The sequence below is a fragment of the Epargyreus clarus genome, unplaced genomic scaffold, assembly GCF_041222505.1.
Source record: "Epargyreus clarus isolate Ecla_fem2 unplaced genomic scaffold, WU_Ecla_fem_2.2 ptg000007l, whole genome shotgun sequence".
NCBI lineage: Eukaryota > Metazoa > Arthropoda > Insecta > Lepidoptera > Hesperiidae > Epargyreus > Epargyreus clarus.
Window position 1 is genome coordinate 11,377,820 of NW_027332215.1, and position 26,519 is coordinate 11,404,338.

General features: G+C 35.7%; 1 protein-coding gene across 1 annotated transcript in view; it reads right to left on the reverse strand.

The window, feature by feature from the left end:
* The window catches only part of Kettin (kettin protein), a 29,663-nt gene extending 18,691 nt beyond the window's left edge, over positions 1–10,972 (reverse strand). Inside the window, exons 1-3 of the mRNA XM_073074622.1 lie at positions 10,630–10,972; positions 974–2,639; positions 245–474 (exon numbers count right to left, since the gene is read on the reverse strand). Coding sequence (XP_072930723.1) covers positions 245–474; positions 974–2,639; positions 10,630–10,753 — 2,020 coding nt within the window. The 5' untranslated portion in view covers positions 10,754–10,972. The remainder of the gene's footprint in view (positions 1–244; positions 475–973; positions 2,640–10,629) is intronic.
* Positions 10,973–26,519: the final 15,547 nt, after the last annotated feature.

The following is a 26,519-nucleotide window of genomic DNA, read 5'->3' on the forward strand; positions in this document are numbered from 1 at the left end:
TTACGAATTATGAATATTATATTCATATTATAACGATTATTTAAGCGCTTTAGGCGTTAAAAATATGTAAAAAACCCAATCAGTCTTCACTGTTTTAATGTGCCTTAAATAAATCGATATGTCTCGAACTTCCAAATTAGAAGCATAATTGATTAGACTGGGTTATCTACTACCTAAATAATTTAATAAAATTAATTCATAAAATGATTACTTCAAGCCAATTTGCGAATGTTTATTTACTTACTGGCTTCAATACTCTGGCCATTTTTCAACCATTCTATCTTCATTGATGGGTCACCAACCGGTTCAATTCTAGTTTCAAAATGTATTTTACCACCTTCCATTTGGCTTACGCTTTTGAGTGGTATGATAAACTGCGGTGGAGGATATACTCTGTCCTCTTCGCCTGGAGGTACGTATGGTCGCGCTCTTTCAACGTGCCTTAAATATATAATTTCTGGTCCAGGCGCTGGCCTAAAATGTTAACAATTAGTTTTTAGTAATAGACTTCGTGATAGTTTAGTAATAGCGGATACGTGTGAATATTAATCCCATAAAGAAACATTCAGGTAAATAAATATTGTGAGATTTGTATTTTACATATTTCTGTATATAGAAGTGCAAATTTAATAGCAGATGGTATAACATTAATTTAATTATTTGTTCTATTCTTAAATTAATATATTTTTATGTGAAATTGAGGTATTAGAAGGGTATGCAGTCAACATGATCATTACTGTCTTTGGTTATCTGTAATCGACCCCGACAAGAATGCAGGTCTGATGTCTGCTACCAAGTATATCTAATCTAAGCTTTCCCCAGTGTGCCCAGCTTAAATAAAATTTGGTTCATTCATGAAAATATAAGATTAATCTGTCTACTTGTATTGGATTTGGGACGGAATTAAAAATTATATACGTATCTAAAATGACTACCAGATGTTCATTGTGGTATATAATTAAGTAATACTTACTCTGGCTCTATAATTTTACTTGGCCGTGGTAAGTGCAGACGTTTTTGTTCGACCGGAGGCTCTTTAGGCACTTCTACATAGAGCCTTGCTCGTGTTGCGGTGGAACCTGCGACATTCTGGGCGGTGCACTGGTACCATGCCGCATCCGACGCCTTAGCTCGCTGAATGTCCAGTGTCGAGGCTCCACCTTCGGTAGTGATTCGTAATTCTGGATTGGGTATAATCGGAACGCCGTCCTTCTGCCATGTGATTCGAGGTGTAGGTGTGCCCACAGCACGTGCCTTCAAAACTACAGATTCGCCTTCCCGAATACTCAAAGTGATGAAACGTTCAACGAATTTTGGAGCAACAACTTGCTCTTTTTCAATCACGTTCAGGCGACATTGAAACGACGTTTCACCACTTTTGTTTCGTGCTATGCAAGTAACTACACCACTGTCACTTAGATCGACGTTCGTAATCATAAGCGCATGGTTTCCAGATTCGTTAACTAATATCTTATGATTATAATCGTCTCGAATTTGTCTATCGTTAATGAACCACGTGACTTCTGGGTAAGGTCTGCCAGTAACGCGGCAATCGAATCGCGTCATCTTTCCTTCCGTCACATCACGGTCTTGGCAGACTTTCACAAATTGCGGAGCGAGAGCTTTTTCACTAATTTGAACTCTTTCTTCTATTTCCACTTGTTGGGAATCTATTGTGTACTGTGATTTTTGATCTTGTGTATAAGTTTCTTGAGGAGATTCTACTGCCAGGTAGGCTGAGGTTACTATGCAACCGTTAGGATTTTCAGCTAATAATGTATAATGTCCAGAATCAGACTTTTGCGTATTCTTCACCCTAAGTATCGTTTGATTGTGTGTTGTAGTGATTTGATGTTTATTTGAATTAACAATTCTCTGGCCATTTCTAAACCAAGTGACTCTCGGTCTAGGATTACCGGAGAGTTGAACTTGGAATTGCGCATCAGCCCCCTCTGTCAGCTTAGAGTTTCTTGGTTTTTGCGCTATCTTTGGTGGAGATACTGGACCCAGAGATTTTTCTATTTCGGTGCTTATATGTACATCGGTTTCACCGACATACCTTTTAGTAATAGACTCTCGGAATGACACTTCGCGGAGCAGTCTATATTCAAATGTATCAACCTTAAAGTCTTCAATGGCTGAATAATCACTGCCATTAGTATATGCAACTTTTTGAGTTTGTCGAGATTGTTCTGTTTGATAACCCTGAGTGCCATAAGATTTGTGTTCGACACTTTCACTGACATGACGGTAACTTTGTTGTTGCTGTGAGGCTTGATGCGCTGGCATAGGAGCGCCTTCGGGTTGTATATACACTGAACAAATTGCTTCACCGTATTGATTGCGGGCTGTACAGGTATATTCGCCTTCATCACCTGGTCCTATCTGTTTAATAAGGAGTGATAAATCACCAGTCTGTTCATTATAAGTCATACTGTACTTATTGCATTCTACTAAAGGAGCTTTCTTTCTGGTCCACGATACTACGGGTGTAGGATTTCCTCTAAGTTTTCCTTCAAACTTTGCATTACCTCCCTGTGCGAATCTCGCATTTTTGAATATTTGCTCAAATATTGGTGGAGATGGATCTCCAGGCCTGCCTGAAGTAATGGGCAATCGATCACCACCAGCGCTCTCCACTGAAACAACGAAAAGTACTTATTGAGATGAGATGAAAAATAAGTATTTAAATCGCAATGTCGTATCCGTATATTACTTCGAGTATATAAAAAAATCAAACCAAGGATTTATTGTTTTTTTTCTCTAATATCATAGAAATTATTATTAATTTAAGGCCTTGATTACAAAGTATCTGCTGTAAACAATAAACTGCTGTATAAGTAATTAATGTAGTTACCTACAACGATAATATAGAGGATACGAACTAGCAGGTAATATGCCAAGTTTAAAAAGTTAAGATACAATATGTACCTAATTCATAATCCTGTGTTTAGGTAGACAGTACTTTTATTTAAAATCAGCAAATCTTAGTTACGGCTTTAATCAAACAATGTTTTAACGAATACAGTTTCTTATGCCGAGGATCCTTATATTGAAGATTTCAGATTCAAGGTTAACAATGCCAGCATGAACGTGAAAAATGTCACAGAAGTCATGAGACTTCGTAGCATTTTTGCCATAAGCATTTTTGCCATAAACATTTGTGCCATAAGCATTTGTGCCGAAACCACATTTGACCATATAATTAGATAAATATGAATTTATAGATAAGTATAAATATGAATTTATCTAAGTATGTGGTCAAATATGGTTTCGTTTTTATCCTAATAAAATAAAAAAAAATATTATTATAAAAACGATAGCAAAAATTGAAAAGACGACATAATTAATTGAAAAGAGTAGAAGAAAAATATACATTTTATTATGTTGCTACTAAAATAATGAAATACATAAATATAAATTAAATATTTAAAGGTATTGTACTCTGTGACAAAAGTGCTGACGTATGTATTGTAAATGATCCTTCACATCCAGATTCGAATTTTAAACTTATCATTATATCTATGGTATAAATATTAATGAATTTTAGTTACAGATACGCCTGTACCACTTCATTGTTAATATTACTGACATTTCCGCGATATATTAATTACCAAAAGGTTTTTAGCAAGTTAATTAACGAGGTAAACTTCACGCAATGGACAGACAGTGGCAGTGATAAGAAAAAAATAGATCTCATAAAAAGTTTAAATCATGTATATAGTGTATCTTGTCATCTTGTATTTTTAATCAATTTAGTCAAAAATAAGGTTCAATACATCTATAAATAAATCTGATGTTTAATATTCTACTTTGTAGGAGGGGAGCCCGTCACTTACTTGTCTCTTCTATTAAGTAGTTTAAATACGTTTGGACCTATGAGGACATCAATAACACTTCCAATTTTTCTGCGATATAAAGTATGTAAAATATTTTAAGCATTGTCAAGGGTGAAAGGTGAAAAAATTGATGGCAAAAAGTTCGATTGTGGCCGGTACCACGGACAAAAAGTTATAAAGGTAACTAAAGGAACGGTCTCCGCAAACAAGCAGAAAAAATGTAATGCGTTTTTTACTATCAAGACACCGTTTCGTGTTCACTCGATAGAACGACGAGGGAGAAATATGCCAGCAGTACTCCAGCATCTACTTTTCTCGGATGCGCATGAGTCACTGCGGTGACGGAGCGCGCGAGCTCTTTTGGCGCGTCTATTTTCGTGCACACTACTCGGATCTTATTACGAACGCCATTTTGGTGGACTTCTTTATACTGTATATTTAGACGTGACCAAAACATGAAAGTTATGTAGTGCATTTCTTATATTATTTTTGATGTGAAGTAATTTTGTTTCTTAGTTCATCACTACGGCTACGGAGTTTAAATGTCTAGTTTTTGAATATTGAATATTATGATTTTTTTTTGTAGTAATTAAAACGCATAATAATAAGAAGCACTCAGCACAGCACCGCACTCGGCAGTTATAAGTACTGAAAACTTTCAACAAACATTGGGTGCCTAACTGGCAACAAATAAAGGCAATTTGTAGGTCAAGGTCACAATGTAATACATTTTATGTTTTACACCCATTCCAGTCAATGAACCGTGGATCTAAGAGTTCTTACTTTACTATACATGTATTTCTTAAGAAAAAGGAACGAAACAATAAATTAAAAGTAAGAACGTATAAGCATCATAATTTAATTAATATTAATAAATAAATAGTTTATTACGCTTGCGGTTAACTTAAACTCTCCTCCCTATTAATCCTGTGGTTGAAGAGAACTTAGGTACCTATGTGTTTATGAATTATAATAAAATGCTTATATTAGGAATTATTATGGTTAGGATAGATTAAATCACACAGGCATGTGTTAAATCAACACATAAATACATAAACGGTTGAAGTCAGTTTTGAAAATTTGTATAAAAAAATCGTGTATATAAGATATTATGTTCGAGATTTGTGTCTTGAATAAACTTTAATGTAACGTCAATCAAAGAAAAAAAATTAACTTATTTTTAGCTGCTACACTTTTTGCATGCCAATCATTGCAAGAAGTTACTTATAGTTATAGCTTAAGTAATACTTTTATGTGCTAAAATCGATTATTGGTTACTTTCGATGTAGGTACAATTGTGTCCCTCTCTCAACGAAACGCACGTGGAAATGCTTTAAGGTAAGTGAAGCTTCGACCTTTGCCCTGTGCTACAGTTGGGTTCTCGGCCACAGCTTAAACCCGTTTAGTACGGAATTAGCCGTGGATTGGGCAACTTATGTCGGCAGCATTTGTAAAACAACGTAAATTGAGTTTTTGCTTGAACTAGGTAAAAGAAAATATATTTATGTTTGTGGTATAATGATATGTTACTCTTCGTGAAATTTCATCTTATCGTGGAAGTTTCGTCCAAATCTGCTCAATATAATATCTATGTTTAGACCGTACCCTCATACATAAAGCGCATTTAACTAAGTATGTCTTGTAAAATATTTTAAAATTGTATTCTCTCTTTATTTGTAAGCGGAATGGCTTATGAAATTCGCAACAGGTTCGAGATGTCGTAATTAACCGCAATTGCATTAGAATCACAACACCGCGTGTATGTATTGATTGCAACCTGTTTACCCTCTTAAAATTGATTGCTTTTAAGAAACTAATACGAGATCAAATTCGAGTAGGTAAATCATCCGCAAACTTTAATGTGTCTTAATCAGATTCATCTATCTGTAATTAAATACCTATTACATATTATGTTTAACGGAAAAAACGAAATGGCATAACATTAATGTATCTTAAAGGTATATTTACGATGCTTTGTCGCCTTCTACACGGCCGTACGGCCAGCGGCCAGCTTTGACACATTCCGCGCGCCATATGGTCACTGGCCCTCTACACTCTTTATGAATCATAACAGTAATCCCGAGTATTACGAATACAGCTTTTACGCACGTGACCATCTTCACGCATTCTATATAAATTAATAATTGCAAGCGTTTCTGAGATGTGAATATCAAAATATGCTATACTATACTATACGCGATTAAGTCGTAATATTCAAATAGGCTAAAGAATACTAAACATGCATCAGTGCTTGGAGTAGCCTGGAAGTGTTTAGGACAAGGAATATTACTTAACACATTTTAGTATGTACTGTGAACAAATAACAACGTATTTATTTTGTAATCTTAAAGGTCATGATCATATTATCACACATAAATTTCTGGTAATGCATCAGTCCCATAGATCCTATGTTTTATGGTATACACTTTAAAATTGTAGTCCGTATTATTTCGCGCACTTTTCAAAGCTTCTTAGTCAAATCGTGTGAAATTATCTTTCTTTCTTTGAAATAATGCCATATTTTTCGACAAAATTGTTTTGTAACAGGAATCCCGGTGTACTCGTGTGTACGGTGATCTCGCACAATCCGTGGTTAACGGTTGCGAAGAGAGCCAACGTCCAGTTAAATATCGTCCAACAACAGTAAAGCTCAACGTATCGAATGCGTACGTGTTAGTGTAGTGATTACAGAGAAAAATAAATGTCCGCCATCATATTATATGTCATTTATCAAAATAAGAATCAATTAAAGGTTTCCTAAAAATCTAACAAATTTGTACTTAAAAGAGTAGGTAATCAAATTGATCATTAGTTCAATAGCTTAGTTAGTTAGACTAGAACATTGTCAAATTACGAATAGCTCCTACCACTTTGCAAAATGATTTTCATTCACCTAACAAACATTAAACTTTATTTTTTGCAACAATTAAGTAAAATACATATTTTGTTACTATTATTCATAAAAATATCCAAGTACTTTAAGATAACCTTAACCGTTTCTGATAAAAGCATTTGTAATTTATTTTATCTTCAAACAATACCATTTCGGTAAGTTTTTATAAACGAAACGATACAAGCCATGTGTGGTTCAAGGAGTTATGGTTGGTGCTTCAGTTTAATTACCAGAGTTTGATTTACTTTCAGATATAATGAGGGCATGTAGGTAGGTAGGTAATAAATATTATCGTAATTAAAAATGCATTAAGCAGTGTCTTTAGGACCTTACATATATGCCTACATTATAAACAAATTTCGCAGTAGGTTCGCATAGGCATACTATAATTATAACATAATGTAATTATAGTATCGAAAAATAATATAGACAACAAATCATATTCAGTTCTCCTTTAAGTAAACATCCTATTACAAAATCACACAATAATTTACAAATGTGGTTGTTAGTTACCAAGCATAATAAGAGCAGGTGGTAGTGGTAGTACCACATGGCGTTATAGAAATTGATTGATTATACACTACTACTTCCAAAATATTACTTATTAATGATTAAAAATGGAAGTATGCGCTGTTATGTATCTGTACTTGTTGCATTGAATAAAATGCAACTAGAATGGTATAAAGTTTTTATTAGTCAAGTTAAAATTATTATTGGTAATTTTATCCAAATGTGATTATATTAGTGAAAATATCTTACGCATACTTAATGTATCTAATTTTGCTGACCAAAGATCGAAAATTGACAAATTCAAGTAAAAAATGTTATGAATGTTGTTTATGCAGAAATTAATATTTGTTACTTAGGTAAATCAATGGATACGTCAGTAACGAGGGTTAATCTGATAGTGCCATTAGAATTAATTAAAAAAGGAAGTGTGTACATAGATTTCCATGCGAATTTGCTTAAAATTCCTGGCTTGACGCCTTATCACATGCTTAACTGTTCAAGTATTATGCTATCAAAATAGTTTTAAAACAATATCGCTATGAAATGATGAAAAAAGGAAATAGATGCCAGAATGAAAGAATGCAATCAACATTTAATTTTCTTTTTGCAAACTGTCTGCAAATATGTAATATAACTCTTGAATAAAATGAATGTTGTTCTAGTAAGTGCGCTAAACGGAGGTATGAGATTGGGTTATGTGTTTTTTTAATGTTTTTTGTAGAGATAAGATGGAGGCAAGCACCGAGACGCGCTTACAGTTAAGCGATTACGTTATAATGAACGATGAGCGCGATCTACGCTCTCGACGGAACCAGACAGCACGTCGAGATGACCATCTACCTGTCGTCTACCGTTGCCCGCGCCGACTGCTTCAAGTAACACTACTAATATACGATTACCTCTACCCAACTTGCGACGATATTGTATGAAAACCAAAATATGAGATGTAATCTAACAGTGTAGATAATATAGCAAGCACGTCACAATTCTCGTTAACAAATGCAAAGCCGATAATAGTACGATCAAACGAAACTGGCATGGCAGGCTTGACATAGAGACAATCGCAATAGCAATATTATCTAAGCACATGCATAATAGATAATCAGTAGTAATACATTGGTCGTTGACCTTCTCAGAAATAATGAACGTAGTTGGTGAAAAGGTATCGCTGTTTTCAATGAACGCATGCGCAAAGAAAGAGTGAAAACACTGTATTCTTACCAGTGTTTTGTTGATCCTATTATTCTGTAGTTCTCAGTCGTATATCAAAGTAGAAACCAGATAATTAAAGCGATGGAATGCAAAAACGGCACGTGTACCCATATTTTATTGAACATTAAAGATTTTATCAGATGTAAATGAACGTTAGCAACATATTTCGAATTAGAGTGTGATAGAATGTTACTTGTCCTTCTGGCAAAGAAAGTCGTAGATATACATAATTAATTATTAAATATTTACTTAACTTAATTAACGTGGTTAATAAGGTTTAATCTTGGTTTACTTGAATTAGTTGACTTTACTGACAAGAAACCGATATTAGTTTTACGTATGGAAGCGAATGAGTCATGCCCGATTGTCATTCGATAGTCGCTCAGTGTTTACTATTTCCATTTTAAATAATAAAATGTTAAGGTGTGCTTCAGTTTGAACAGATGTTCTCTGTCATCGCGACTCCAGAATGTAACGCTATGTTAATTACACACACATGGCCGTAACTTAAAAGAGGTCACATACTTACTGACCATTAAATCTCTACTCGACGTGACGTTGATCAAATAAATTGTTCCGAATGTTACTAAAATAAATAGGAAAATGTTCGTAGCCCTGTACAATGTCTTTACTATTTTTAACTCTTCATATCCATTAATATTCTGTATTAAAATATATTTAACGTTATTATAGTTGTCGTGTCGTGCAATAACTTCGTTCTAAAAATATAATAGTGTAAAAGTGAATAAATCTAAACAAATTTAAAAACTAATAATGTTTTGGAACTAAAATTGGAACATCGTGCTAAGTCTGTGTTGTGTACATACTCATTAGGTATATAATTTATTTTGAGTACGTAAATGTAAACAATACGTGAATATTAAAAACGAAGGTTTTGAAATAATTTTAGAATTATCATACAAAATTATTTAAATATAAAAAATAAGAAAAAAAACAGTTGTTATTGTTTGCCATAAACTACAAGGCGTCCTATTTCTCTGTCATGATTTGCATTTAATTGGTAATCTTGAATCTTATGATTGTCGATTGTTAATTAACGACAATAGCTCTTTATAACTACATATAATTGCTTTCTTTAAAACCCACTTAATTATTGCAAGCAAGCTTCTGTTTACATTTCACTTTTTTATGGGATCTCCCATTTGCATAGTTAATGCACGCAATATTTCTCTCACATACGATATTTGATTAAAATGCAACGCGCATTTATTTTCTCATAAATGACTTTCTAATGCATCTCATGTTTGATTTGTTTACTACTTTGTTGTGACTACAATAAACAAATACGACATAGGACCAAAACAATTTCATTCAATAGAATTTATTATTTACCTATATCACGTTACATAATTGTGTTGTTTACTGCACGTTAAGGGAAAACAAAAGTTATAAGTAACACTGATAAATATTAGTAATGATAGTCGTTAGAATAACTGATAAAAGGCTACATCAATATTCGGCCTAGTTTCTTAATACCTTAAGCTTTTATACTGAAATAAAAAAGAATCCTTGAATGGAGACATATTTGTTCTGGTTCCATATAAGGATACGACATTACGCCTTAAAAGTAAACAAGTTTTAAATGCGTGAATTCGCACTGCAGCCTTAAGCAAGAGACAAGTGAACTCACGGTGCGATAACACCGTCTGAATTGCCATTGAGGATTTAAATATTGCATAAAAGTCGGTGTCGGGCCTGTAACCTCGACTTCATTCTGTTATAAGTTCACTGGGCTCCTTTTATGTTCCTTGAAATATAATATTAAAAACTAGTGTGAAAAACATGCGAGCGGCAGGGGAGCGCATTCCTGCGGGCGGCGCGCGGCGGGACGAGCGGCCGGCGCCCACGCGCGCCCCAGAATAGCCACTATCTCGCTCGCGTGGAAAACCGCTATGCACAAATTTGTGCATGTCTTTGGTTTCCTGATGCGTGATTTTATTAGTACGCTTACTCATCAAGAAGGGACCTCGCAGGCTGTTCTTAATTCGCGCAACCGCCGGCTGCAGCGAGTCTTGTCAGTATTCTTGTTTTTACGAATAACTACTTCATTACAAAATTCGCAAGGGCCACTTTTACATCGTTAAAACGGTTTACTATGTTTAGGGGTGCTTAGTAGTATGAGGAGTGTTAAATGAAAATAAATATTTTACACACCTCGTTGTTGTGTGAGCATCTGGTGGGTGTAGTGGTGCTCGGTGCGCTGAACGCGCTCCTGCTGCTGCACGACGTGCTCGCGCCTCTCGGAGCGTTGCTCCGACCACCTGGACTGCTTCTCCATCACGCCGCCACTGCAGCACAACGCACAAAAAAACTCTCACTCGACGCTACTCGTCCTTATCGTATTATAGCGGTCGCTTCTGCGCTCGCCTAAAATTAAATAAATACGCCACTGTGATAAACTTATACTAGTCCACGGGTTCATTTAGCAGAAGTCAAGTCATTATAACCCAAGTCCAACAACCAAGACGTCGGTCGATTGCGAATAGTTAGCGGATAGTGCGGAGCCGGCGGATCGGGCGCTGCGCAGGCGCTGCGAGGGCGGCGGCGGGGGGCGGCGCGACCGAAATACGACGGGTTATTTTGAGACGAGCACTCCCGCGCGCCTTCACACGTGCCCCAAGCGCCCAAACAGCCCCGTAGCCCCACGCGCCCCACCGGCCACCTCCCGCAACACCAACATTTTACATTACATTACCGTCGTGAGGCCTCGATGTGGTATAGGGCCTCGTCCTATCTTCTTGTGGTTGCCGTAAGAGAGAAGTCATAGGACTGTATCCAAGTGCAGTTTTAGATCGACCCATTTTATAAAATTTCCTATGAGAAATCAATGACAACTGAACTTAGTGAAATTAAGAATACCTAATGGCAGTCAATTCATTTTAATTAAAAAAAAATACCTACATTATGAACAGGTACTTGCAATTTACATGTATTAGCGCACCAATCTCTTATAAAATTATTCGCCGGTTCCTTTCGTTCCTCGTCATCGCTCGATCCTTTTTACAAGAGCGTTATATGATTATTATTATTAAGAAAAGTGAAAAGTTAATACACATATGTCTATAAAACTACATTATTACTGATTAAAAAATATTTAGCGATAAATTATTTATTTGATTTTGTTATTTACCATAACTATACCTAATAATACCTACTACTTAATCTACTTTTATTGAGATCAACAAGCAGTGTAGAGAATGCGAGTATAAGATTATAATGAGAGTTTGGTAGAAATTGGTCTATTGCAAATAAGAATATAATCAGACGATGTAGAAAAAAATACGCTTTTGCTGAACCCCAAAAAACACTTACAATCAAGTGGACTGCATGCTCGTCGGCTACTCCTATATTATAAAAAAAAATCAGTAAGCTCAGAGTGCGTTTAAAAATTTCGGCAATGCATGCAGTACTGTATACTACATGAAAAGTTTTAGCGTGTTTTTGCCCCTATCATAAAGTTATTATAGGGTCCTTAAGGAAGTCCTTATTGTTGTTAAAGGCATGCATTTACGTACATCATTTCATATTAGAACTCTACCTGTTCAAAAAATTGAGCAAGTTATATTCAGTCGTTTTTTAGATTTTCGATTCTCTCTCTCTAACTGCTGGCGAGCATACCCTGATCCGCCACCTGGGGACGCACCCTCTAGGGTTATCACCCCTTATCTGGCACATATAATACTTACATCTGTAAGTGGGATATATATGTATAAGTATTGTTCACCACTGTTGTTATATTCACTTCACCACAGGATTCCACAGGATTTCAAGTCGATCGGAAATATTTTATAACCAATGTTTCTTAGTAGTCACGTGCGTACTACCCGAGTTTATACCAATATGAACTAAACTTTCCATTTAGAAATACCGCGTTAAAACCATTAAACCGATTATTTTTGCATTGATTCTTACATTGTCCATATTTACTAAACACTTAAAAGGTAGGTAGGTAATTAAAAATCATTTCGGACCGGCCAGGTAGTAACAATAATGAATGTACACTCAATACACCTTAATTATTTGTATATCGGTTATCTATACAAACAAGCAAAATATAATTAAGAAGTTTATTGTTCATAATTATGTATTATCAATTTTACATTATATTTCATCTATTTATCTACTCCGTACTTAATATGATGAATCTATTTCTGTATTCTTGTTTATGTGTGTGATTCATGGTTTGATTTTTAGCAACCTAATTAAGACATGTTAGCAGTAACTGGCGTTCCTCCGTCATTGTATTGGTATAAGTTGTTATCACGAGCCAGTGCCTCATATGCATCCAAATTAAGCATCCGCATAAGGAGCATTGGATGAAATAGGAGCGCCTTGATAGACGGTGACTTGTGAGACCGTATAAATGGATTATTTCATTCAATTATTTAACAACCCTGCGCATCACAGAATTACCAGGACTGATCAAGATAAGCTTTCGTGCTTTGGCGGGCACGCAGAAGCTATTGGTCTCAGTAGATTATTATAGATACTAATCGTATACATTTTTTTTTGTTAACGAGGGGGAACCTTCAAAAGGTACCCAGTGTCGTGGGATTTTTACCGCCCTAAAACTTGGACCCGGAGGACTCCGGGATGTCCAACGGAATGCAACTGGAATCCTCTGAACGTGTTTCCCCCATCAGGCTCCGCCCAGGTGAACACGGCACTTTCCGCATGGTCTGGTGTTTACAATGGTATGTGACGACACATACCGCCGTCCTTCCTGGGGAATACTCGTATACTTACATTTAGGCTAGTGCGGTAGGTTGGAATTTGATCAAATTTGTCCGATGCACTGCCGTGCGTCTAGATTGACTGTTATCTGTCATGAAACTTTAATGAAAAACTTCTGAAGCACTTTCACTAATATGCTGCGCCGCAATGTGGTGAAGTACTCCTATGCTATTGACCTGCCAGTAGAACGAAGAAAGAACTACCTACATATACCAGAATTCATGCCATGTCATGTTGTACAAGATGACTAAATGGCAAAAAATTGTTAAGGTTGTAAACCTAAAGGTTGATTTGTCGTTCAGCTCCGAAGGCAGAACTGCCACGCCTGTTCTGCCTAAAAACTGTTAGCCTGTATGCCTAATCAGTGTTAGTGTAGTGTGCAGTTAAGGAAGACATGCTATCCCGGGCATGTGTGGCCAACCTCAAATGGGAATGTAAACTTATTTGGGGTTGATTACCGATGTTTACGGGTGACAATAGGCAATTACCATCAGGTGGAGTGCATTCTCCTTTACCACTACAATGTTAAATCTATTTGGCCAATTATTATTACAAAAACATAAACCCGGCTTCTTAATTTTGCGCTCCAGGGCGTTAAAAAGGTTTGGGCTCCAGGGCGTGCCAAAGAATCCTTACTAATAATATTATAAATCCGAAAGTAACTCTGTCTGCCTGTCTGTCTGTCTGTCTGGTTGTCTCTTCTTCATGCCTAAACCACTGAACCGAGTTTTATGAAATTTTGTACAAAGATAGTTTGAGACCCGAGAAAGGACATAGAATAGTTTTTATCCCGGAAATCCCACGGGAACTATGGGTCGCGATCTAAGATCGATTAATCGGAGAATCGATCTTTTGGACCCAAAACATTGATTAATTATTTAATCGATATTAGTAAGGATTGAATCGTAATCTATGTACCTATTTGATCAAGTGATGATCTTTAGTAAGTTGAAGGTACGAACTTACAGTTTTATGTATGTTAGTATATTATATTATTTTCTTTTAAACGCGGGCGAAGCCGCAGGCAAAAACTAGTAGGACATATATACAGACATGCGGTCGAAAAACATTACCCTCCTCAGTCGGGTAAAAAGAAAGAAATCTTTATCCGTCTCACTGCATGAGTCTCCTTTCAGATATATTAAGATTGAGATCATGCATGCCATATGTATGCGTGATCTCAACAGCTCTCGGTAGAGGTTTTGTTTGGCTACCACATGCAAGTTGCAATAAATGAAGAAAAAATCAGTAGAGTAAATGAATAAGACCCGAATCCGATGCTAGAGAGTGAAAGAACGAAATTTATACCACAGCGTTTTGAAGTAACTTTACTTATGAGTGCAAAATATGTAGACAATCTGTTAAACCATATATTAAAGGAATTCCACAAAGAAATAGTATGAAATGAGCACATAAAATTATAGATCCGTCAGCGTGTGTCAGGTGTTCTAACCTTGTAATTAAATTTATAAAGAAACTAGACATAAAAACCTTTCGCTACTCTATTAAATATAATTTGAATACTAATTTCTGTACGGTCCGTCACGAAAGCCAGAAAAAAATACTAAATATAAACCTTCATCCATTACTGGCCCACTGCTGGGCACTGGTCTCCTCTCAGAATGAGAAGGATTAGGCCATAGTCTACCGCGCTGACCAAGTGCGTATTGGGAGACAACACATACATTTGAGATTTTTTTTCATAAATCTCCTCCCGATGTTTTCCTTCACCGTTTAGCAAGTGATAATTAATTTCTATGACGCACATAACTTTGAAAAAGCAGAGATGCGCCTGGGATTGGAACCTCGGACCCCTCGATCGAGAGGCCGAGTTTCTTAACCATTAGGCCTATCAGTGCTAATATGCTAAAATATAAACCTTATTAAATATTTACGAATGTTATGTTGTAGAACCAGTATGGTTCGGTCGAAGCAGTTCTTGTGTTTAGGTAGAAAGGTGTGGATACCCCATAGAATTAGAATTTTTTCGCTTCGCTAGGATGCCCGCTGACTTACATATTATACTACCATCTTAGTGGACAGGAGTAGCAACGTACCTCTAAATCAAAAATCAAAAATATTTATTTGATTTTTTTATTCAGGACCTATATATTACCAGCCTCAGAAATTGTTCCATATGCTTCGATCACTAGTTCTTATTAGTGATCGAAGTCCATATGTCACAAAATCCATTGTGGCAGTGACCACTTACCTTTTTACTTCCAATTTTATCCCTTACCAAAAAATATAAAATATAAATACATAAAATCTCAGTCTCAGAGATTTTGAGTGAATTTATGTATGTAATTGTATATATGCTTATAGGTATTGTATTATCACTAACCTCTAACCAAGAGCGAATCATCGAGTAGAACCTAGTACTGATTGTTAGAAATCTATTCAAATTATATTATTACTAGCAAAAAGCGCAGCATATCTCGCGTATCGTGCATGGTATATTCAGTTTAGGATCCTATATCAGCAAAGATGATGTGTTCACTGATTAATTAACAATAAATTATTAGTCCTACCTTTCGTCAGAAGACCTATGAAGAGCAAAGCTAACTTTGATCCAGAACCAGAACCAAGTGGTTCTTTAAATGCTTGTGGTGGATAACTTACATTAGATTCATTTTTTTTGGGATTGTACATATTTTTTTTGGGATTTATCCTTGGTATCTTTCTTGGTATCTTAAATTTAAACTCCGTTATAAATATAAAATCATTGCATCTGATTTGTGGAAAAATATTTATTATAAGTATATAAGCTATTGTGGATGTCTGAAACGCAATACATTTTAAGATAATCTGGAGTCTGTTATCAATCACCAAGATGGTGAATGACCTTTATTATTATCTTCACGTCGATTTTGGTAATTTATCAGTGAATGTTGAATTCGCCATAATGACTTCTTTAATTTACTAAAGCTCCGAGGGATACATTTCGTAAAGCCGGGAATGAGCTGCCAATTACTTCTACTAAATAACATTTTTATCAATTGTAAAATTAACTATTAAATTAATGAATTATGTGTGTTGCCTGCTGTAATTTCTTGCCAGTGTTGTAACAATTAGTGTTGTAATTTCTTTTATGTTTCTACCTAACATAACCAATTGTGTACAATACGGGAACAATAAATTAATTGGACATGTGGAGTTTTTGAAACTACACCGCGTCAGAACCTTAATAATATCCAACGAATATTATAAAGGCAAAAGTTTGTGAGTATGGATAGATGTTTGGCCTTATATTAATCGCATTAAAATGAAACTTTACAATATTACAGGCTATAAGTACATCAGAATAACCTGGAGAATACAATTCATAAAAATATGTGTTTTGGCTATACTATACTTATTATAGTTTCTTTACTTTGCCATTAGTGTCATCTAATGAGGGTATTTATAATTTTATAATTTTTAGCTGTCAGAGCTATCTTGATGTACGTTACGATGATACGTGAATTTTATATGGAAGCCACTTAGCCAAAATAATCATGCATAAATTACTATAAATTAAGATACATTTTCGCTGAGCATATTGTAAATAGATTAACTTTTTCGTTAACACTAAATAAATCGGACGAATAGTTTAAATTAAGGTGATAAGGAAAGGTAAGGTGTGGTTCGACTCCGGCGGCACTACCGCCAATCCCATTTGTGCTTCATAACAACAGCGTTAAGCGCTGCTGTGTTCTGGTTTGAAGGGTGTGGTAAGGAGACATACTTTTCCGAGGCGTACCAGCTTAGTCCAGGGGTAGCGGAGCATCTGTGGCCGATCTCAGGTAGGAATATGTAATCCTATCTGGGTTTGATTGCAGATGTCCATGGGCGGCAGGAGCCACTTACTATCAGGGGGACTGCATGCTCGTTTGATATATTATTAAAAAAAAAAGTATCCGAGACGTTCCAGCTTAGTCCTCAAGGGAACGGCGCATTTGTGGCCGACCTCTGTTGATTACAGATGTCCATGGGCACATGGTCATGGTGTACAAAACCTTATTTCAATCGTGTTGTTCCAATCTAGACATGACCTTAAGTAACTATGTTAAGTTTCAAATTTATAAGCCCTGTAGTTTTTTCATAAAAGAGGTAGAAAGCTTGCAAGATTTTCGAATTATAGAGGGCTCGCTTTGCTCGTCCTAATAAGTATTCTTTTAATTAATTATTTTATGTTATTTTTATAATATTAAGCTCTTATTTATATAATCACTGGCAGGTACGATTGTATGAGTTAGCATAAAAAAGAAAAAGAACGATCTGGACGTCAAGAGTTGTATTTAGCGCGAGAATAATAAATAAATTAGATACTAATAATCTATATTAGAACTTATTCACAAAGTAATGTCTAAACGACCACCACTTTGATACTTAGTGGATTGGAGTGAAATAATTTTATGAAGATTCTTGTTTTTGGGTGCACGCAGCACGCATGCATCACATGTAGAGATGTGCCGAGTCAGGTCGACTCGAGTCAGTACTCGAGTACGTACATAAACTCGCATACTCGAGTACCAATAGTGATACTCGAGTACCAGTAATACTCGAATACTGACGATACTCGTACACTACAACTACTACTCGTACAAGTAAAAACTTGTTTAATTTTGTGTAGTGAGTGACGTTTTTTTTGCTCTTCCGTGCTATTGGACTGTGTGTTGTGCAAAGTACTCGAGTACTTTGTGAATACTTTGGACTCGAGTACTGACTCGATTCTTTTTTATATGAGTGCTAAAGTACTCGAATACCAAAAACGGCCGACTCGGCACATCATTAATCCATCCATTAAACCGCTCGACAACTGTGAAGTCTGCACCAGAAAAAAGTGTGTCAATATCCTTATGAGAGCGACCGTATGTGATTTAACACAGGTCTCTTTTAAACAGTTAAGTCGGTTATGTAGTCTAAACATAGATTAGTAAAGATACTTCGCCGCCTTGAAATTGAATGAAGCCACAAACGGCTTATTAGTAAGTTCTTTTTTTGAACTCTTGACAAATAAAATAGTACATTACAATACGAGGACGAAAAATTTTTTTCTGACAAGTGTGAGTTTGCAGGCCGAGCCGCAGGCGAGGACTGCAATCACACGAGTCAGAAAAACATTTTTCGTCCGCGTGTTGTATAAAATTTTATATTACGGGGTCGGAAATGGGGGTTTTGCGCACGCGAAGCGTGCGTAAAACGTCAATTTACGCACGCCGTGATATAAACATTTTTAGAGAAAATTAACGAATAAATAACTAATACTGCGTAATTTACATAGTAAATAAATAATTATTTCAAATATTTTAGGGACATTTTAGCACGGAGACGTGGCAAAACTTTTTTACGCAACTATTTCAATTCTCAAAACTGGGTACATTTTCTTGTTAGGAGTGAGCAATCTTTACTTATCTATGAGTCTAAAAAAAATAACATTTAAGATTTATTTATTAGGTTATTCATATATGGTTTTGAATTTTTAAAACGAACAGAAAGGTTAAACAGTTTATTTACCAAAAGCTGTCCAAAAAAGATTATTAAAAACAAGTTCATTTGACCAACAAAGTTGTGAGCTATGTAAAGTACCGGCAGCTCCACATACTAAATTAACTTTGACAATTAATGGGTATAGGTACGTAAGTGAAATATTTTGAGAGACGTTTTATGGAGTTTCTTTCGTCGCTTCTTCTACAAAACGAAACACATTGCGAAGTAGTAGTAGATTGTTGACGTTCAAAAAATAATTGTCTAAATACTTACTGTTATATCTATACTAATATTATAAACAGGAGTACTTTGTTTGTTTGTTTGATTGTAATGAATACTCTCAAAAACTACTGATTTTAAAAATTCTTTCACCATTCGAAAGCTACATTATACACGAGTAACATAGGCTATATTTTATATGAAATATATTTGATACATAGATTTTGAGGCGGTACAAAGTTTGCCGAGTCAGCTAGTATAAAAAATTTGATTTTGATTTGTGTCTTATTTATAATTTTGATTCTTGATTCTTGACAGACGAGCTGAATACAAGCTGGGATTTACTTTATAGGTATTTAACAGATGGAGATTTTCTTGTTAACTTATATAATATATAAAAATAAATGAGTATAAAGTAAGTATAATTCCCTTGCACTAAGATTGTACTAGAGTGGGATTCAAATCCCAGAGACGTCTAATTTTATGCTAAGTACCGAGTACGTGCAACATATTGTTATAACAATGAAGAAAAACATAGTGATGAAATTTCTATTCCTAAAAGTACTGAATAAAAAAGGTGTTTACGAATTCGCACTGTTACGTGGTTGACTATGTCTCAGACGCCTCACTCGGAGAGAACCCTTGTCCAATGCCCAGTCGTGAGACCGCAATATCTAGATGATTCACGTACTTGCGACGTCGTACGGCCCGACTTTTGAATTCATATACCTAATACATACCTAATCTTATTTTTAGAAGCACTTATACACTCTTTCAAAATAAAACCTTAATCAAGTCGTGCGTTGCAATATTGATTCACCCAACGTCGGCGTAAAGAAACAAAATTATTCTCATAAGTAATTGCGAGATCAGTCACGACTGTGACGCATATTCGCCAGCTATTTTCAGCTGAAATGCAAGCGCATGAGCGTAATGCAGGGGCGAATTATGAGCGTTGTGTGGACAAAGGCGTAACATCATCCTCATAATTATCCGCTCCGACAATTCTAAAAGGACGCCCAAGTTGTAATATTAACTACAATATAAATGAAGTAGTTACAAAATATGTATTTTTCAACACTTCAATAGTGGGACGCGAAGATATAATATCATTATCATAATTATCATCATTATTCAGTTTTACAGAAATATTACTAATGTTTTTGATCATAATATAGGAGTAACAGACGAGCATGCAGTCCATCTGATGGTAAGTGGCTACTGCCGCCCATGGAGATCTGTAATCAACCCCAGATGGGATTAGATATTCCTACTTGAGTTCGGCCACAGATGCGCCGCTACCCCTGAGGACTAAGCTGGAACGCCTCAGAAAAGTATGTCTCCCTTACCACACCCTTCAAAACGGAACACAGCAGCGCATAACACTGCTGTTATTAGACGGAAATAGGTGTGGCGGTGGTGCCGCCGGAGTCGAACCACAAAGGGTTCTACCACCTTCGAAATTTTAAATTTATCTAATTTATACATATACGACTTATTTCAAAAATATGTGATATTACGATCCCACCATTATTTGGTATAAGGATTGGTAGGTACCTGACAATACCCCCAGACTCAAGACATTTTTTTCTATTTTTATTTAGCTCCATCATCGTTAAAATCCCTTTAAAGAAAGACATTACCTTCCATATATGAACACAAGATCAATATATTTAAAAAATTGAATACCACAAATTTACTACCAATAATTTACTACAAAATATAGGTATATTTTGTAGTAAATAATGTAGATATCTCCTAAGTGTCTAGTCTATTGCAATTACAATGTGGTAGGTTAGCGATGATTAGGATCACGTCACACGTCGATACCGATTACGCATCGATTAGGCGTAATTTGTGTGACAGTTGGCTGTCGCCCAACGCCTAGGTTATAGCGACTAAGAAACGGACATTACTCTAACTTTAGTTTTATATAGTAATAAAACAACCGAGAATGACTGGCAAGACTTGTGCCAAATTCAAAAATTGTTTCAATCACAACAATCCCGCTGGAAATTGGAGATGTGTCTATATTCTTACTCCAGCTATTTTGGAACGAGTGTTCTTCGGCGGCCAGGTACACGGATTATGCGCTCCGGCTGGTCGCTAGGTGAGCGAAGTATTAATAAAAGCAAAGCTATATTAAAACCACTACAAATTCGCGAGTCCGCATCATGTTACATCCGTGGATTTAACCTGTTTTTCATTTGTTTAAATTACCAGTTTTATTGCAATCACTCAGCCTCCTCGCTCCCAGCTGTATCTCTTTATGCAAATGTTTTCGTGTTAGGCTGTTGGAATTAAAATTCACACAAAACTGATGTTAATATGATACTTTATATCTACGTAGTACGTACGTATAAACTGCATTTGTATTATTATGAATTTCTAAAAAGCATACTCATATGTAAATACATACCTACGTAGTTCATACATACATCCAGACTTGATGAACATTTTATTATATTTTACTAGCAGATCCGGCAAACGTTGTGTCGCCATATAAATAAAAAAAATATTAAGGGTTACCCTGATCACTTGGAGGTATTAAAAAAAATAGTAGCCGATTCTCATCCCTACTGAATATGCATATAGAATTTGGTGAAAATCGGTAAAGCCGTTTCGGAGGTGCACAGTAACTAATATTGTGACACGAGAATTTTATATATAAGATTTAATATGCTTTCCATTGCGTGCTGACAAGTCGAGTAATATCATAATGCACATAATTAATATCGTATTCATCATTTTTAAAATTAGTAACTTCAACTCAATTATTTTAAAAAGTATCTAAACTACACAGTGTACCTTAAGCAGTCTGTTCAATTCGGTTTGGTAATAATTATGAATAAAAAAAATATAAAAAGACATATTTCTGATAACATCCCACGTACACAAAATACCTAATAACATTATATAAACAAAAAGTAACAAAAGAAGAACATAAATCCCACGATAAAAAACAACCACTAGAAAAATAAAATAAAGGTTAATTGTATTTATTTAACAAATTAAGTTGACTTATAAAATAAAGTGTGAAAATACTGACAGCTTCCAAGAGGATCCAAGCTTCGAATCCCAGACGCCTTTGATATCACCTGAAAATTATATGCATATTTGAAACTAATCATCACTTGCTGTCACCGTAAGTAATACCCACACAGAAAGCCTACATGTTCGAGTGTTCTTAAAAAAAAATCAAAGCTTCGTGAAGAATGCTTGTTATTTGGCCAGCGTGTTATGACCTAAACTAGTCTCTTTCGAAGATGAGACCGGTCCCCAGCAGCGGGACAGCAATGGGTTGACAACGAGGAGGGATAGCATTCATTTCATCATTAGTTTCATTAAAAAAACTAAACGAAACTGTGTAAAGTGATTGCCCATAGTCTAGATTATTTGTAGTTAAATAGTTATCAGATTTCTAAATAAACCGCTTAAAAATGATGACTATTCTGTAAATACCTGTACTGAAGCCAAAGACAATTATGCATAGGTTATTTTAAATTTGGTGTCATCATGATTAATACTTGAAAAAATTGACAAACGCGAGTTGGGCTCGCGTAGGTAATGGGCAGATACTTAAGATTTTAGTTTAGGTTTTAGTATCACAACCATAGATTATTAAAGATTACTCACTCCTGACAAGAAAATGTACCCAGTTTAGAATTGAAATAGTTTGCCACGTCTCCGTGCTAAAATGTCCCTAAAATATTTGAAATAATTATTTATTTATTATGTAAATTACGCAGTATTCGTTATTTATTCGTAAATTTTCTCTAAAAATGTTTTTATTTGTCAAGAATTCATAAACAGAACTTACCTACTAATAAGCCTTTTGTGGCTTCATTCAATTTCAAGACGGCGAAGTTTTTCAAGGCGGCGAAGTTCGAAGATCTTTACTAATCTATGATCACAACGAACCCTTTCATCTAACATATAACAAAATGTAATAATTCCCTTCTTTTAAATGGACCCATAAATGTATAACTTGATTCCATAATGTAGCTGACAAATTTCAAATATTGAATTCCATGAGTCATATCTATTGAAAATAGACAAACCCAAAACAATATATCTAAATAATTAAAAAAATCGTTGGTATAGGACCGAGTCGATTTATGACAACTATTAAAACATACGAATTATTGCAGCAGATGCTTGTGATGGTAATTAAAACGTTATAGAATACTAGGTATACAGTACGACAGGTAATAGACGACAGGTAGTCATTACCGTCGTAAATAACGGCTCGGCACATTTGTCAAACGTGCCAATTTTTACAAGACGCGGCGCAGATGAATCCCGAACCAACCTCTCAATAAACAAATGTAAGGTGAAAATTATGTTATTCTCAAAATAAATCACCTGTATTGCGCAAAGTGGTTACTCACTGAATACCAACAGGTTGTAGTCAGCGTTGGTCGTGAGTTAGCCGGATCACGGCCGTGGGCGACTCGCGCTTGTTTTTCTGTTTTTCGCCCAAAATATCGACCACCTACAAGCTGAAAGCTGGCAAGCTTCGTGTAACATCCGTTAACTCGACCGTTGCATTTTATATCTCTGGACGAATTATTTTATCGCTGTTTACTGCAGCTCTCAGCCGCCGCGATAAATGAAAATCATTTACTTTTAGTTACACAATTTGCAAAAGCTTTACATTTATGTTCCGACCTTGTTTATCATGAGTTAGAATATCAAAGTCATAAACTCACCATTATAGGTATAAACAGAATGTCTTAGATTTAATGAGATCAGTTAATGTGGATTATCCATATTTTAGATTAGTGTTAACCGAATAACTTTATGCACACAATGTGATACAATTGTGTTTATACCTAAAACATGCTGAATGGTGGTGTAGTCATTGATGAAACACATTACACATAAGTTGCGAGGCGTCACCCTCTACTCCTACCTTCTCGAAATTAGTCAACAGAAAGGTCAACGCGGTGGACTGTGGTTTAATCTTTTTTTTATAATATAGGAGTAGAAGACGAGAATGCAGTCTACCTGATGTCTACCCAGATAGGATTAGATATTCCTACCTGAGATCGGCCACAGTGCGCCGCTAGCCCTGAGGACTAAGCTGGAACGCCTCGGAAAAGTATGTCTCCCTTACCACACTCTTCAAAACGGAACACAGCAGCGCTTAACACTGCTGTTATAAGGCAGAAATAGGCGTGGCGGTGGTGCCGCAGGAGTCGACCCACAAAGGGTTCTACCACCTTTCCTTCTCACTCTGAGCGGAGACCCAGCAGTGGGACAGTGGTGGGTTGATGTTAATTACTAGGTTAAATAAGCATCTAGTTTTCTTCTATTACAACTGTGGTAAGTAACTAAAATAGTTTGAACTGTACCAGTAGGTATGATCTAATTACGGGTACCTACAATTAGTAGTGTTACGAGGCAACGTTACGACGTTACCCACAGTCATAACATAAAACATCGTTCTTGAGAACAAAGAAGTATTTATTAGAATTACAAGTACAAACATGATTATTTAGGTACAGTAAATAATTCTTGTTACAATAAGAACCTATGTCATTTTTGTTGAGAGGCTAGGATTCTTGTAATTATGTACTAAAATAAACACAAAATAAATAGATACAGATAATTTATATAATGCAATTCCTACTGTCTACCTATCAATAATATAGAAGATATAAGGGCAATTAAATCATCGATTAATCATAAATGCTTCAGTAGTTCTGCTACATTAGGTGATAATTTTTACGCACCTGAATACGACAATGAGACATTTGTGCTTTACTGACACTTAAACCTGGCTACAAGCGTGGAAGACCAAAATTCTTCATCGCTACTAGGTACTGTGGATTTCTTTCTGATTCATCCAGCAATCCTTAAAGCTCGCTACTTTAAATTCAACTCTAAGCACGACGGTTGAAACTATTGAATATTTGGAATAGCTTAGATATGAGATACTACTACCAATTCTCTGAAATTAATTCCTTGGTTGCCTTTTACTACATCCATGAGGAAGAACCCGTACAGAAACGAGACAATTTAAATGCGGAGCGATGCTTCGATGAGGTTGTGCTTCACAAGGACATCCCTTATCAACAACAATTCGGCACAGATTATTAGAGAAATTTGTTTGATTTGATTGTGTTTGATTTGATGTTTTCAAATCAAACACAACTAAAAGTATGCAGTCCACCTGATGGTAGTTGGCTACTGCCGCTTATGGACTGTGATCAACCAGAGATAATATTACATTCCTACCTGAGAACGGCCGCAGATGCGCCTCCCCTGAAGATTAAGCTGGGATAGCTCGGAAAAGTATGTCTCTCTTGCCATACCCTTCAAACCAGAACATGGTAGCGCTTAACACCGCTGTTATGAGACAGATATAGGTGTGGCGGTAGTAGTAAACTCTAACCACAGGGAGTAGAACCCTTCTTCAAACTTTTAACCTATAAACTACTGCCTCGGCCTCGTGATCGAGGAGTCGGAGCTTGCACCTCTGATTTTTTTTAAAGTTATGGGCGTATTAGAAGTTAATTATCACTTGCTTAAACGGTGAAAGAAAACATCGTGAGGAAACCTGCATTTAAAAAAGAAGTATGTGAAGTCTACCAATACGCACTTGGCCACGCTGTGGCCTAATCCTTCTCATTCTGAGAGGAGACCTGTGCCCAGCAGTGGGACAGTAATGGGTTGATGATGATAAACAAACTGGGACGCTATTTGGAAATAAAACTGTAACATTGTCGTAGCCTATCGAAATCAGTAGCTATATTAAAACTTGTTTATTTTCTCATTAGTATTGCACAACATTTCGTCATTTGTATTTGACCGCCATGAATTTGTATTTCACCCGTTCTAAAATTGTTTCAATTGAATGCAGTTTGTTTTTTGTTCAAATAAAGTGATATTATGATGTATGTATTATTGCTACTACTAACCATTAGTGATCGTTAAAGTCAGATTTGATATAGTTCATAATTACATCATTATACATCATAGGTATCACTTTATTTCAATTCACAAATAACGAAAAAGACTGCACCCCACTGAAATAATTTTAGAAAGGGTTTTATTAATAATCAATCTATCCAATATTTTGCATTTGCTAAATTTGACAATTTCTGCCTACTAGAAATTTTCAAATTTCGTCAATTATATTATTTGAGTTGAATATTAACCGAACCCTATATATTTTTATTCATACATAGTTAGAAAAAAGGGCAACAATTTTTCGTTTTGAATTTGAATTATGAACTGAAGTAGAATTATACATTAGTATAATGATATAAGTTGATACTGCAAATACTTATCTCTTCCAGTGTAGGTAAATATTGAGTAGAAAATAAACCGTACCGTACTGATGGTGGGATATGACGCCAACACATGAGTTTACATCTCGCACTGAAATAATAATGTTCGAATGACCTTATTTACGAGGGCAGTGAAACATTCCTTACGATCAAGATATAACTGCGCTCGGACCGAAATAAAAATATTCCGTCTATTTTAATTAAGGATTACGTTACAAGTGCGAGGTCCGAAACCGGCATTCAGGATCCAAGTACCGTAGGGAAAAGCTGGACGTGGAAATGAAGTGTCAACCACGTTACTACCGACTAGTACCGGTAGTA